Source organism: Hypanus sabinus, chromosome 4 (assembly GCF_030144855.1).
Source record: "Hypanus sabinus isolate sHypSab1 chromosome 4, sHypSab1.hap1, whole genome shotgun sequence".
Classification (NCBI taxonomy): domain Eukaryota; kingdom Metazoa; phylum Chordata; class Chondrichthyes; order Myliobatiformes; family Dasyatidae; genus Hypanus; species Hypanus sabinus.
Window position 1 is genome coordinate 126,917,824 of NC_082709.1, and position 15,086 is coordinate 126,932,909.

Consider the following 15,086-nt stretch of genomic DNA (forward strand, 5'->3'; position numbering starts at 1 on the left):
TGACAAATAACCCAGTCTTTTCCCAGAATCTCCTGGCAAAGATGCCCTCTCTGAGGATGTGGGTCACAACCTTATTTCTCACACAACCCAATATGCCACATGATCAATACAGTTGGCCCTCCTTATCTGCGAATTCCGCACCTGTGAATTCAACCAACCGCAAATCGTGAAAACCTGGAAGTGCTCTTCCAGCACTTGTTGTTCAAGCACGTACAGACTCCTAAACAATGCAGAATAACAACTATTTTACATAGCATTTACATTGTATTAGCTGTTATAAGTAATCTAGAGTTGATTTTAAGTATACGGGAGGATGTGCGTGGGTTATTGTGGATCAGGATCGAAAAAAATCCAAATTTCTCTAAGTAAGTCGGAACAGGTACATCTGATATTATTTAGTGTCAGTTAGTCAAACATTTGCATTCGTATATAGTACATAGTTTACCTTTCTATCCATATAAAACACTTAAGAACATATGTTTCAGCACCAGGCTCGGGAAGTACTTGAGTTCGATCTAGTGACAGATTGCTATCAGGTGCGCTCTCCACCGTGCCGGGTTGATGCGGAGAATCAAAAACCCAAAACCCAATAATTAAACCACTGCGTTGCTTAGTAATAATCAGCTTTCATCGGGGCAGGGCCGATGTTCCATTAAAATTATTCCAATCGTTGACCGACTGTAGCCTATGCTTTTCCAATGACCGATGGCGTTTCACCCCTTTCCGATCGCTTTATTACTTCCACTTTATTTTCAATTGCGATCGTGATTATTTTCGTGAACAGAAACACCGCGGATTCAGAACTACTCCAGGTCCTAATGCCCACCGCTCTGAACATGTTAAATAAAGTCCGGGGTTCTACTGGGTCCTAAAGGCCACCGCACTGATCCAGGTTAAATAAGGGACTTCGGCATCTGCGATTTTTGGTATCCGTGGGGGGGGGTCTCGGAACCAATCCCCCGCAGATAAAGAGGGCCTACTGTATTCCAATTAAAGGTTTGAAGGGTTTCACATCAGGAACCAAAAATATTTGTACTCATTTGAAAGCTCTGATACTGAGGCATTATGTGATCTAACTTTGACAGTCTAATCAGGAAACCATCCCACAGAATGCACTGTCACATTGTCAGGGCAAAAAAAAAGACATTTTATGCAAGCATCTAAATTGATTTCTACATACATTTTACTACAGTTTAATGATTCATGTACATAAAATCCAAGCCATATTTAGATCTTTACAATTTCTAACTTTTACCACAAAAATTCTGTTTTATCCATTTTACGTCCTATGTGTTAAACCTCGTGGAATGATTTTTGTCCATTTGGTTTTGATATAAGAAATTCAATGTTTCTCTTAATACAGTAAGCAATGAACATATTCAGAATATGTGGCTTTTCACCACATAATGCAAGTCATTAACATTCACAGTTAAGTTCTCAACATAGATCCTTGCAGGAGATATATAGTTATATCCTTGAAGCAACTTCAAGTATATTCATATAATGCAAACTTACAGCCTATTACTAACCTGGATCCAGATCGAGTGCGTGATCGTCTGTTTTCAACACTACGACGTTTTGCTTCATGCATTTCAGGCTTTTCAATCTCCATATCTACTTCCTTGAAAAAACAAGAAAAAAATCAATGATCATTTTGTTGGTACTATTTAAAGTGACTTGCACCACAATTTAAATTTAACTCACTTGCTGTTGTTGCTGCTGCTGTGGTTGCTGCTGTTGTTGTTGTGGTACCTCAGTGGGAGCATGATAGTCTTGCTGAAAAACTGGCTGTAAAGGTGGTACAGGAGGCATAGTAGGCTGAGGCATAGGTGCATAAGGATGAACAGGAACCATTCCATAAGTTGGCAACTGTCCATTGGGAGGTGGGGGCATCTGAAAAAGAATAAATGACCATAAATTCTAAAATTATTCAGAGTTAAAATAAATCTTCAATATTAAAAAGCAACCTGACATAATGGACTTGTGATAACCTTCCTCACCATCCCAGCTCCAACTCAAAAGCTTCAATTTATCTCATAACCTTTTTGAAAAGCACACATTTTCTCTTCTAAGCTACAACAATGCACCAAGCCCCCAATTAGTACACTAAAAGGCTGGTTTCTTCGCTAATCAATGCAATTTTTGAAGTACCTAACCCTGAAAGACAGCTCTTAAATTCAGTAAAACATTGTCACATTTGGACATCCAAGCAAATTTTAATTTTACATTTTCCCTATTGGGAGGACAATGAAGAACCCAGTAAAAACCTAAGAATTTAAGCTAAGCTAAGAATCTCTTTTCTATGTTCAACAATTTTTTCTAACATACTTTCAAAGGTCCCCAAAGTCTTAACAAAAATAATCTATTGTGTTATGGACAAGTAAACAGATAAGCCATTCTATTCAGAATACTGATCACTGCTGCCAAAAGTTTGGAATGACTGCTCTGAACAGACTTCCCTTATTATCCTGCTAATACTGTTCAACACACATGCATTCATCAAATCTTTCATCAATATAAGGAAACAAAAATGATTCCCTTTTGTGATGATACAATAGCCAACATACTCTTAATATGTGATGATACTCAGTTAAGTGAACATAACAAATTAAGTGTTTAATTTGGGTGCGTGCATAGATGAAACTTTTCCTGGCTGTGATTCCTAAGAGTTTGTCTATTTGCGGGTCCTCAGGTGACTGTAGAGGCTGATCGAGGATCCACATATTCTAATGCAGTGTGGACAAGAGCAAGTGGTAACTGCAGTTAGTGGTTGGCAGGAAAGTAGCATAAAGTCAAAAGTCAACCATAAGCATAGTGAATTGTGCAGTGGGCACAAGGAATTGAATGGCTCACAAAAACGGCTATTTCTTATGCTGTACAAAAATGTTAACTGACCACTCCCCAAGTTACAAAATGAGGACTTCAATTGGCTCTTTCATTTGCACTAGTGGAAAAAGAACATTGTGAAGTTGCTCCATACTTAGTTATGTACAACACTTATTTTTTATTCCATTAAGAGGAAGGAACTGTGGAAGCTCAGACTGTTTAATACACTGAGGACTACTTAATTGGTCTTCCTGTTCTATATTTGCATTTTGATACTGTAAATATTAATCGCAACTACCTTAACTAAATAGCTAATGCACATACATTTTTCATTTAAAAAATGTGGATTCCAGGATTTTAAACTTGTTGCATTCACTAACCTGTTGTTGCAATGTCTCTTGTTGAAGACCCATCAAAGTTTGCTGAAATTGTTCCATATTTGGCAGTTGTATTCCAAGCTGCTGATACATAGGTGGCTGTAAGCCTTCTCCTGAATAGGCACTAAAATTAAGCAGACAAAATAAACAATGTTTATTTCAGCAAACTAGAAATCCCATTAAAAGTACCCATAGAATGCATGGAGTTCCTCATGTACAACTATACATATTTAATATTTTCATGTGGTAAACAACTTGATACCATTGATTAACAACAGCATATTCAAAAAAAATGGCCATAGAATTACTATGTCCAATTCAAATGATTTAACTAATTTTGTGTCATATCATTTGTGACCCACATACAACTCATACATCACCAGTAACCACACGAGTTCAAGACAATCAGTTCACTGGTACTTACAAAGAAGTTTGAGCAGATGGAGGTGTAGGCTCTTCTTTCTTTACTTCATCAACTTGTTCTGGCTCATCATCATAATCAAACCGGTCAAGCAATTTCTGCAGTAAAATTGTGAACAACCTGTCACATTTCATTCATGAGGAAAGCACCTAAAGTAGTTATTCTATATTTTGAACATCTACTTACACAAATGTGACGTCTACTCAGTATTAAAACACTCAATTGTCCTTGATCATTTTACTTTGCACCATACTTCAAATGTTTCTCCCTACCTTGTCAAAGGCAGCTTTTTGCTCTGGAGGCTGCGTACTAGGTGGTTTCAACTGAGCAGTTATTGCCTCCACTTGAGACATTATGGCACTGTCTACAACTGGTGACTGCTGCTTTGGAGCCTGCTGGAAGTTCTGCAATATTTGCTGTATCTAAGGTGGGGAAGAAAAATCAGCATTACCATTTGTGTACAAAATTGAAAATGAGTGGAATTGCATCTTCCAGGATACAATGAACCTTAACACAAAACTAAAAGGTAATGAACCTTTCAACTTTTTTCCTGTACAAATTTAATCTATTTTAAGTTACCATATGTCAAGTGTTTTGTAAATATGGCAATAAACTTAGACGGGGAGTAACTTTAAACAACCTGGAACAGCACAAAAAAAAACTTAACTTAGATTGCATTTACCTTAAAAACAAACTACCTTGAAGCAGTTAATCACTATGCTTTTATTTCTCATATGGTGAAGATTAGAATACAACAAATTAGTTTAATATCCTCACTGTCAGCCTTGAAATTCCAGATTTTAGTCAATTTTTCATGATAAAATACACAACTCTTAATTTATCAAATGCAAGAAAATGTGGTTTTCATTCAGTATCACAATAAAATTGGAAACTGAACATAACTTGCACATTTCAAATCAATATACACAAAATTTATAGTGGTAGAAAAAATGTAATATATGGAGCACAAGTCGATTAAGTGACTATGAATGTAAGTATTATAAACTGTTACTTTACCTGTGCTCCTTGCGTTGTCTGAAAAAGCTGAGCTACAGCTACAAAAGCATCAGAAGTGGGTAGTTGTTGTTGCATTGTAGATAAAGAATCAGAAGTAATCTGAGGAACTGTTGCAGGTGTGGGAGGTTCAACAGGAGGACCTAGAAAATATAATTTGAAGTAACTGAACATTATTTCTCTGCAATGCTGAATTGCTAATATTGTTAAAAAGTAACACCAAAACCTTACAGTTGCACAGATTGCAAAATAAAAACTGTCAAAATCCCTTTCCCATTGACTTGGGCTTCTGATTAAGGAACTGAGTGGTTAAAGTTTGAATTAATACATTTCATGAAAATTTGCAGTCAAGCTGCTGCAGACCTAATCATTCTGGGTTTGGCAAAGATCAAAATCCTAAGATTCCTACCCCTAATCCCAAATTCAGTAACTCTTGCAGGATGCACACTTAATATCTGGTCAGAGATAGAACTGGAGTTCTTTCTTCCTTTTCCTCCATGGCGCACTCTCATTTCCTATCAGATTCCTTCTTCTTCACCTTTCAGACCCATTTAGCTTCACCTATCAACTATCAATTAGTTGTCCTTCCCCTCCACCAACCTTTTTATTCTGGCATCTTCCCCCTTCTTCTCCAGTTCTGAAGAAGGGTCACAGCCAGCTGTTTATTCATTTCCATAAATGCTGCCTGGCCTGCTGAATTCAGTATTGAGCATTTTAAAATTTTCTTTAAATTCCTAATTTTTAAAATTACATGTACATCAGGCACACCAAGTGCTGGTTTGTACTTGGTATGTGCAAGAACTTCTGTCAAAGCCTATTGTTGAGAATTACAATTGGAAAAGAAACCTTCAGTTTGGGGCTTTGCAGAAATTCAACCAGCTTCCTTGTTTGTGATTCTATTCGGATACTGACTCAAAAGTACTAAGTGGCAAGGTTAGCAGCAATCATAGGCAAGAGACTCCCAAGGAAATCTGAGGTCAATGACACAGAGAAGGTACTAAAATATGACCAGGAATGAATGAACTTCTGAAAGAGAGATGAAAAAGGCTTGAAAGTGCAAGGTGAAACCAAGAAGGTTTCTTATCTCAAGAGCTACTCAGAGGAGAACCTTTATGTCAGACAGCAACGTGATGCCGAAGAGGGCAACTGGTGGAGAATCTTGGTCTTCCAGATGTCAAGTGGAAAGACAATCTTATAACATACTTTGGTGAATGATCTAGTGCTATGAAACAATGGATGCAAGGCAATTGCCTGCATCCTGTGGTAAAATCACTGAGGTTCAGGTGATGTCCCATAGGACTGCGGTTGCAAATATGTTTTCCATGAGATTTGTACTGTTATAGACCCATTGGGTAGTAAAATAGCTTGCATGTTATCTATTGTGGAGCTGCAGGTGAACTGTGGCCATTTGAATTTGAGCAAGGCACTTAACAGTCTAAATGGTGTCAAATATGGTCATATATCCTGAAATGTCACTCTCTGCAATTTTCTTAAGAGTTAGCACTGTGAGAATCAAGATAGGCAGACAGAATCATTTTACAACTGCTTTCTATTGCTGCACATTTGATCCACAGTAAAAGATATGACTTCAGATGAGGTTTTCTACAGTAGGGATATCACAGCACGGGAAAAATCCCAATGACATCTCTACAAAATTCTCCAAGTTTATTGAAATTACACCCTATCCATGTTATATGCAGCTTCAGACTATGCGGATTCGCAGTTATACAAGGAACCTATTTCTACCAACATCTCCTTATGTGTGAACAAAACTCAGAGTTATGCGAGGAGCTCTGCTTTCCTGCCAGTACAAGTCACATGCGCAGGCCTCACAGTCTCACTCCTGCCAGTCTCTCATTGGTTTTGGTAAGGTGTGGCTGTGCGATCTTGCGCTCTTAAACTTTTGTTGGTTTTACCTATGGTGCAGAGATTTTGTGCTTGAAATATTTAACTATGCCTCCTAAGCGTCCGATTTCATGCCCTGAGCCATAAGCCGATCATCAGAGAACAGCTTTAACATTTGAAAAAATGTTGGAAATTATAAACAGCGTGGCATCAGGTAAGGGTAACACAGCTCTGGGACGCTACTGCCAGGAACAGAATTTTGCCTTTTAAGTTCTGTTGCTTGACAATGCGCCAGCCTATCCTAAACATTTGGGCAGCATTTATCATAATATAACAGTGCATTTCCTGCCGCCGAACACAACATCGCTGATTCAACCACTCGACCAAGGTGTGATCCACATTCAAGGTGTATTTTTTTTTACGGCGAACTATCTCTCAGCAACAGACGATTTTGAAAATCCCGCGAGTTTACCAAGTGAGAGAATGGTGGAAGTAAATGGCGATGGACCCAAGTTTAGAACGGAGTCAGCATTTCAGTCATTCCCTGCCGTCAACCCTTCTTCCCTACAAGCAAATTTATGCTGAAAAACGAAATGCTGCCAAGCAAACAACCCTCACCACTTTCTTCAAACCGGTGTCATCTCCTGGTGTCGTTCTGCGAGCCTTCCTTAACCACTTGCTGTGCTCAATGTCTACCTTATCCATGTAAAGCTGCCCGACACCACAACCACCACTCATCTCCCAGAGCAAACACACCTGCCACTGTTGGTGAGCACTGTACACCCTAGTATGTTAACTTTCTATGATTTATTACATTGAATATTACCTTAAATTAATGAAATATAATATAAATGTTGCCTTGAGGTACTGCTTTTGTGTCGTATTGGTATGAAAATGTGAATAAATTATAGATAAAACGTATTTAGGAAGCCGTCTGGAACGCATCCCTATTTTCTCCATTTAAATAATTATTTACATTATGCGTCGACTGCGAAGAACTTATCCCCTGCATATAATGAGGATAGGGTGTACTAGCAAATCAATACCAGTGTCCTCTCCCAGACCAGCAGCTCCAGTATTAACAATATTGTGACTATCAGTCAGCTACATCAAGCTGATCGGGTCACTTTTCTGTCTGATATGAGATTCACAAGGCAGAAACAGCTCTAAGCTCAATTGTGGGAGGAGATCACCAAACAGATAAAAAGATTCAAGTTGTGCCCAAAGATTCCTTGAAGAAATGTAACATCTCAAGGCAACTATGTCCCATGTTTGCTGGATGTGGAGGAGGTATATTCTGGATGGTACCAAATACCTCAAGGTCTGTAACGGGAGCTCACAGATGTCATGAGGTCATATACAGTTTATTGCCTCACAAACTACCCACCCACTCCCTCAGCCACCTTCTGTTATTCCTATTTTGGCCTTATTTGCTACCCCAAAACCTAAAAGCCCAGAATAGAAGCAAGTAATCAATGATCCGAAGAGAATGCTCAAATAAAAAGGAGGGAAAATAAAGCAGCTAGCTTAATTGTGGTACTCAATTTTTCTTACTACTATTATTAAACACCATAAAGAAAGCACATAATGCCACTCAATTTCAAAGCGATCCTTAGAGATTAATATTCAATTCATCAGAGCACTATTCCTGTGTATATATACACATATACAAGAAAAAATAAAATAGAATACATAGGAAGAAATTATCAATTCATTTGTCCAAAAAAATTCCTTTCTCCATTTTCCAAAACATGCATATGGTTGTATTCAAAGACAAGAGTCCATGTCAAATTCAAAGACAATGTCGATGTAGTTGATAATAAAGTTAATATCAGTCTAAAAGTCCCATGAAAATGTTGATACAAAGCTATCCATCAATTGAATCAATGCTTTTAATCCTAATGCATTTGTTGCAATGTCCTTTAAAGAATTAAATAAAAAGCCCATTCCAGTAGAGGAAACCTGTTTGAATAGTTAACTACCCTTCAAACTGAGGTAAAGAACAAATCAGTTATGAAGCTGATTCACTTAGGCACCATTATTATTGTGTTTTAAACAGACTATTTACAGCAAACTTGCACTTACTTGTATTATTAGGTGCATTTTCTAGTGCAGGTGGAGCAGAAGTTGGCGTTATCCCAACTGCCATATCTAACAATGGCTGGATAACTTCTATCTTGAAAACACAATTCTTCTGCCACAAGTTCAAAACACGAACAATCTTACTCTGTATAAACAAAATAACATTGTGACTCTGATAAATGTAATATACAACTGATGTAACATTTTCACACAACTTTGCAATGCTGCCATTTACCTCTGAGTACAACTTTCTAATGATCTTACTGGAGCATGAAAAACTGAATGCTAACCATTTTGGTTAATCTTTTAAATGGTGGTTATTCCTATGAAACTTCAGTATCAAGTCAAGAATCTTTAACAAAAAGTTACGAAAGTACTTCACTTGGGCCACTACACATCAAAACAAGTTATACAATTTCACTAATTTCTATTGTTTGCCACTTGGTTTGTCAGAAATATTGAAAAAGAAACAAATAGTATTGCTTGAAAAAAACAATCTATTATTCCATAACAATATATATTTCACAACCACCACTTATTATTGTTGTAAGGTTTTAATGACATGATAGAAGTGCAACTTCAGTGATCAAAACACTGAAGGAGAAAAAAGCTTAAAAAGACAAAAATATCTTCTACATGGACGATGCATTTACCTTTTCATCAGATGGGCACTTATACAAGTACTGGAATGTTGCAGTGATATTTTTACTGAAACGTGGCCCAAAAACATCTTTCTCTGCTCCAAACTGATGACGGGATTGGCGAACAATAGAATCAACCACATACAATCCTGGAACTTTGAATTCTGGTTTGCACTACAAGATAAACAAAATCAACAAATAGTTTTGGACAAATTAACTTACTTATTGCTAATAAATCAAGAAAAAAAATCAGTTCCTTACCTTTTTAATAAACTTCTCTACAATTTGCACAACATGCTTGTAAAGCTGGAAAGACAGAAATATTATTGTAGATCCATTTTTCATTTCTCATAATATTCAGTCAGACCTTTAGTGACCTATATAGATATCCAAGCTATTAATGAAATAACTTCCCACATGAACACCAGTTCACTCCTGTCTCGATTTATTTTGTAACTTTGGCCAGGGATTTGTTGACTCATACAGATTAAACTATACCTAACAACAGCTATTTTTTTGCATGAAATGAGATGAAATGCAATTTACTAAAAATGTTCATGGCAATTTCCAACATTGATTCACCTGAGATATTCAGTGACAAATTGAAAGTGTAATGATACGCAAAGAAACACTGCTTCATTCTTTTACCCATGAGAGGCAGCAGGGGAGGGGAAGAACATAACCTCATGCAAAAGAAACCAACCAGAAATTGAAAAGGGAAAAACAAGTGGAATAACATGAAAATAAGTACAATACAGTGTATCATGTAAGATTTCTTACCTTAATAGCTTTAATGGCAGCTTTTGTGATAAGGATCATTTTTGCCCGTGAAATTGGTGGCTTTAGTTCCATTAAGGAAAAGAGCTAAAATAAACAAGAAAAAATCAAAATTAATTAGGTTCTATAGATTTCAAAGTACGTTTAGATTATACCTTTCCAAAGGGAAACATGTCATCAGGAACACAGCATTCTAGCATTTCTTGCTGCATGGAACATTTCATGCACTGGAAGTATCTGCTGTGCCAAGTAACTTAGATGTCAGAACATCTCTTATCTTATTGCAAGGTCTCTACTGCAAGCCATCTCTAAAATAATTTACTGCAAGGTCTCAAATATAAGATGACAGTATCTCAAACCTGTCCAATATTGCTGCTACAGAAGAGTACTTTAACCTTCAGAAGGCAGTATTCTACTACAACAACATGACCTCAGCAAATGGAAGGGGATAAAACCCACCCCATTCATCCATCACACATTTATATTGAAAGCAATTCATTCTGATTTGCAACAGGTTTTATGAAGATCACAAAATTCACTTGCTTAATCACTGTAGTTTCCTTAATACAGGTTTGCAGATACTTAAAATAAGTGTTAACAATGAGTTAAAAGTGTACTCATCAAAATGATAATCTGGCAATGGCCAAGAACTCTTCTGCTTTAAAGCAAACGAAAGAAGATGGATTTCAATCAGCCATACAATTCTCTCTCTCTTTTCTAACAATTTTTAGTGGTTCTGTTATTCAGAAATATAAAATAATTTAAATTGCCTCTACTGACGAACTCTCACTCTGCGTTCACTTATAAACCCTCCCTGTCAAAAGTATCAAATAGATCCCCCTTTGCCACCTAAATTGTAAAATCACACTGGCATTCCTATCCATCCACAGTCCTCAAAAAAGTTAAAGATCAGTGACAGGAATTTTCATTTATATACGATATCCAAAGAAGAATTTTTAACATTTATGAATAAATTCTTCAATAATATTATTGCCTTATTGCAAGATTTTTGTAAGAAGTGAATTTTCAAAGGAAAAGTTAATTTACAATTGCTACAATGTAACTATCATAAAACATGGAAGAAAATTCAACAGCATAATTTTACATATTCATGTTCAGCAAAATGAATTGTCAAATATACTTACAGAATTAAAATGATCTGATTCTCAAATATTAATTATGTAATAGTACTCTACTATTAAATAGTCAACCACAGTATTTAACTCTTAAGGAGTCACAAAACAATTCAAGTCAAATATCACAGTATCATTTGGGGGTACAGCTGCTTGACGGTATGCCTACTGGATCTATAGCCAGAGGACAGGCTGCTAATCTAGAAACAAGCTCAAATCTCAAAACAGCTGAGAAATTAAAATTCAGCTAATCAAACCAAATTCTGCTCCATCCAAGAGATAGACCTGAAATAGTGCCATCTATACCCATATCCTTTTAATAGGCAAAATTTTCCCCATGCTTACTTTCTTGCCCAGTCCATACAATCCTCAGACATTAGGGACAACACGATAACAGTGGTTAGTAAAACCTTGTTACAGTGTCAGCAACCCAGGTTTAATTCCACCACCGTCTCTGAGGAGCTGTATAGTTTCCTCCCACATTCCAAAGACATACAGGTTAGCATGTTAATTTTCAAATAAAACTGAGATTCTGCATAATTGCTGTAAAGAAATGAACAGTTGATGTTTTGGGCCCTGAAGACGAGTCCTCAGCTCAAAACGTTGACTGTTTAGCAATCTTCAGCATATACTTCTCAATATAAATACTGATATCCAAAAAGATCTCTCAGCTTCATACACTGAATATTCACTGTCATTAAGTAGCAAATTCTTAAACTTCACCTCGAGAACTATCACCTGATTCTAGGCATCATCCGAAGAAACTAAGCCACTTGGGAATAATCTCCACAATCACAGATTTTTAAAAATTTTAGCAATCTCATTCATCAACACTTATAAAGTGCCAATTTTGGATCTTGGGCAATCTCACCCTATAATAGATACTCATTCCAAGAATTTTCTGTCTTTCACTGCACTGCCTCCAAAACAACAATTTTCACCGCACTGCCTCCAAAACAACATCATCTTTTTTTTACATCAAGACCCAAACAGACTTCCTTGTTATATCTTCAATAGACCATTACATTGGTGATCTTGTTAGACTGATCCTGTGTAATCCTGCTTTTCTACACTGTTAACACATCTACAAATATTGAATTCTAGCATTTTGCCAATTATAGATGTTAAGATAACTGTTCTAGTTTCCCATTTTCCCCTACCCATCCTTCAAATAAAGCTGTTACTTTGGTTACCTTCCAGTTGGTGTAATTTCCAAAGACTGTGAATTTATTTCTTCTGCCATCACTTTGGGAATATAAACTTTCAATTTCTGGAAATGTGTTGTATTTTATTACTATTATCCATCCTAGGTTCTCCTTTTAATTTAATGCCACCCTTGCTTTCCTAAGTTAGCTCCCAAGTGATTATTTCCCATCTCTATGGAAGACATTTTGAAATATTTCATGCACTTCAGTGTTTACCTACTAGCAAACCTTTTTCCAATCTACTTCAGTTAATGTATCCCTCAAGATGTCTCCAATCATTTTGTGCATGCACTGAACTAAAAAATTATATACAAGATCACAGATAACCTTAGCAACATATACAAAATGCTGGAGGAACTCAGGTCAGGCGGCATCTATGAAAAAAAGTACAGTCAATGTTTTGGGCCTGCTAAGTTCCTCCAGCATTTTGTGTGTGTTGCTTGGATTTCCAACATCTGTAGATTTTCCCTTGTTTTTGATCTCTGATAGCCTGTTCATATCTGGTTTTACCACACACCAACTTCACTACTATTAGTTTAAATCCATTTACAGCCTTAGTTTTCCATCTCACCGGATGACCCCCATAAAAATTTAAGCAAAGAGTAGCTCCTTTCCCCAATAAATGAATTAATGTCCAATGAATTCAAATACCTTCCTTCACCACACATACAGTAATCTGTTATAAATGTATGCAAATTTACACTCAGGTGAGGATTTCAGTGTTACTCAAGATTCTGCACACTGGTCTCAAACAAATGTCTTAAGTAGTGAGCAATTACCACCATTGGACAAAGTCAAAAGACTCATTAATAAAATTTTGTGTCACCCCAAATTGCCTGAGTCATTTTTCTGTCCATGACAATTACTTAAATGCAGGGCAGCATCTCAGCAGTTACTCCCTTCTAAATTGTTTTATCTGGGCAACTCCCCCACCCCCCATCCCAATTCTCCAAAATATCAACAGCTTGTACTTTTGATGTACAAGCTTTAATGTAAATATCCTGAATTTACATTATCCTGATGTGGTTACTGACTCTGTTGTAGCAATAGCTAAATCACATTACCTGATACACTGTATTATCATGATCAAATCCTACTTATTATTTGGTTTCACTTTAGTAGTTATTTCCTCAATTTGTTTTTCTGCAAGCCTTTTTTATTTAAAAAACAAACTTAGATTAAGTGCTGGAGAAAATTAAACACTTTCAGTTACTACAAGCACCAAGTATTAAAATCAGAAAATAGCAACCTTCTTTCTTCCATGCACAAAATTCTCAGAGGGACCAAATTTCCATTCCAGTTGTCTCCATGTAACCACATTGATAAGGATAAACCAAGTGAGGCGTCATTCAAAGCAGTTTAAGAAAATGGTGGTGACTACAATTATAAGTTGTTGTAGTAATTAAGTTGTGAACAACATGTACAAGTATGCTGTTGCACTTCCTGTATATACAATATATATTATCTATATACATATATACCTCAGAGTAGCCTTTACAAAGACAGGATTTTTACTGTGAGCAAATTATGTTATACTCAAAGTTTACATGCAAATTGGGATTTAAAAACACAAAGACATACATATATACACATACATATTATATACATACACATAAATAACTTGATCACTTTTGTGCAAAATTGTGCAGTATCTTTATTCATTCAGCCATGTACCACATGTACCATAATTATATACAAATACAAAATCTTACATTTCCTAATAACATTTTCTATTAAAATATAATTGAACTTTTCATACTAAAATAATTAGTAATATCATCACAAAATAGTATAAACCTTAAGAAACAACCTTCTTCAGGTTATCATGCCTTGAGAAATGTTATACACTTTTGGCAAAAAGTCTGCAATGAGATTTATTAACAACGGACTTGTATTTTGTATGGTGTTTCCAAGGATCCATGCTGATTAAGTGCTTCAAGATACCTTTGCATCTGCCTCAATATCACTGGTCTTCTGGTACAAGCAGTAGTCCAGGAATGAATATGGCACATGGACACATTCTAAGGTCCAAGGTTACATTTTAATTGATCCACTTGAAACTTGGTAGAGGCAACACAAAGCCTTCATGGACAAAGACCACGGTTTTAGAGCCTCCCACCATAGCACGCTGACAAATTGGAACCTTTGAAGAAATCCCTCAGACTGCCTTCCAGAGAATAAAAGCAACAAAAAATTGATGTGTGATGCATGGAATGGCATAGCTTCTCATGAAAGTAAGAAAAAAATGTTCTGCATTATACACATATGCAAATGCTAGGAATTCAAAATTGATAAAATAATCTGTTAAAAAAAATTCACAAGTGAACTCAATTGAATTACCCAAGAAGTAACTAGACTTATTTCACCTATGAAACAGTTATTGAACCTGTACCAGGTCTGAAGTGGCACAGAAATTTTGAATAGATTTGCCTGTTTAACTGCTGAAATGAGCAAGAAATTGGTGCTCTTCCCCTGTACTCTATGACAAATCCTACATACATGCACAACTGGGAAGTCCTGAAGTTCCGGTCTACACATTTGTGCTTGCCATCATCAGGAAATCCTGCTTTCCTGACTTTTGAAAAGGAAAACACTGGCAGTTTAAAGTGGAAATACTGGCATTTCTCTAAAAAATCAAACCATTAGGGTGCTTATGTTTACAATGCATTACAGAACTTGAACAACTAAAATGCTCAGGGGACTAGTCAAGTTAGTTAAAATGTTCATGCAGGTTTCTGTTTTGAAAGTGTAATTGGGAGTGAGGA

General features: G+C 36.4%; 1 protein-coding gene across 1 annotated transcript in view; it reads right to left on the bottom strand.

Annotated features, from left to right (window-relative positions):
- The window catches only part of LOC132393187 (SR-related and CTD-associated factor 4-like), a 73,641-nt gene that overhangs the window by 29,506 nt on the left and 29,049 nt on the right, over positions 1–15,086 (bottom strand). Inside the window, exons 2-11 of the mRNA XM_059968126.1 lie at positions 9,987–10,070; positions 9,468–9,512; positions 9,219–9,380; positions 8,569–8,710; positions 4,642–4,781; positions 3,897–4,046; positions 3,628–3,722; positions 3,207–3,327; positions 1,705–1,893; positions 1,530–1,621 (exon numbers count right to left, since the gene is read on the bottom strand). Of these exons, the coding sequence (XP_059824109.1) occupies positions 1,530–1,621; positions 1,705–1,893; positions 3,207–3,327; positions 3,628–3,722; positions 3,897–4,046; positions 4,642–4,781; positions 8,569–8,710; positions 9,219–9,380; positions 9,468–9,512; positions 9,987–10,070 (1,220 nt within the window). The remainder of the gene's footprint in view (positions 1–1,529; positions 1,622–1,704; positions 1,894–3,206; positions 3,328–3,627; positions 3,723–3,896; positions 4,047–4,641; positions 4,782–8,568; positions 8,711–9,218; positions 9,381–9,467; positions 9,513–9,986; positions 10,071–15,086) is intronic.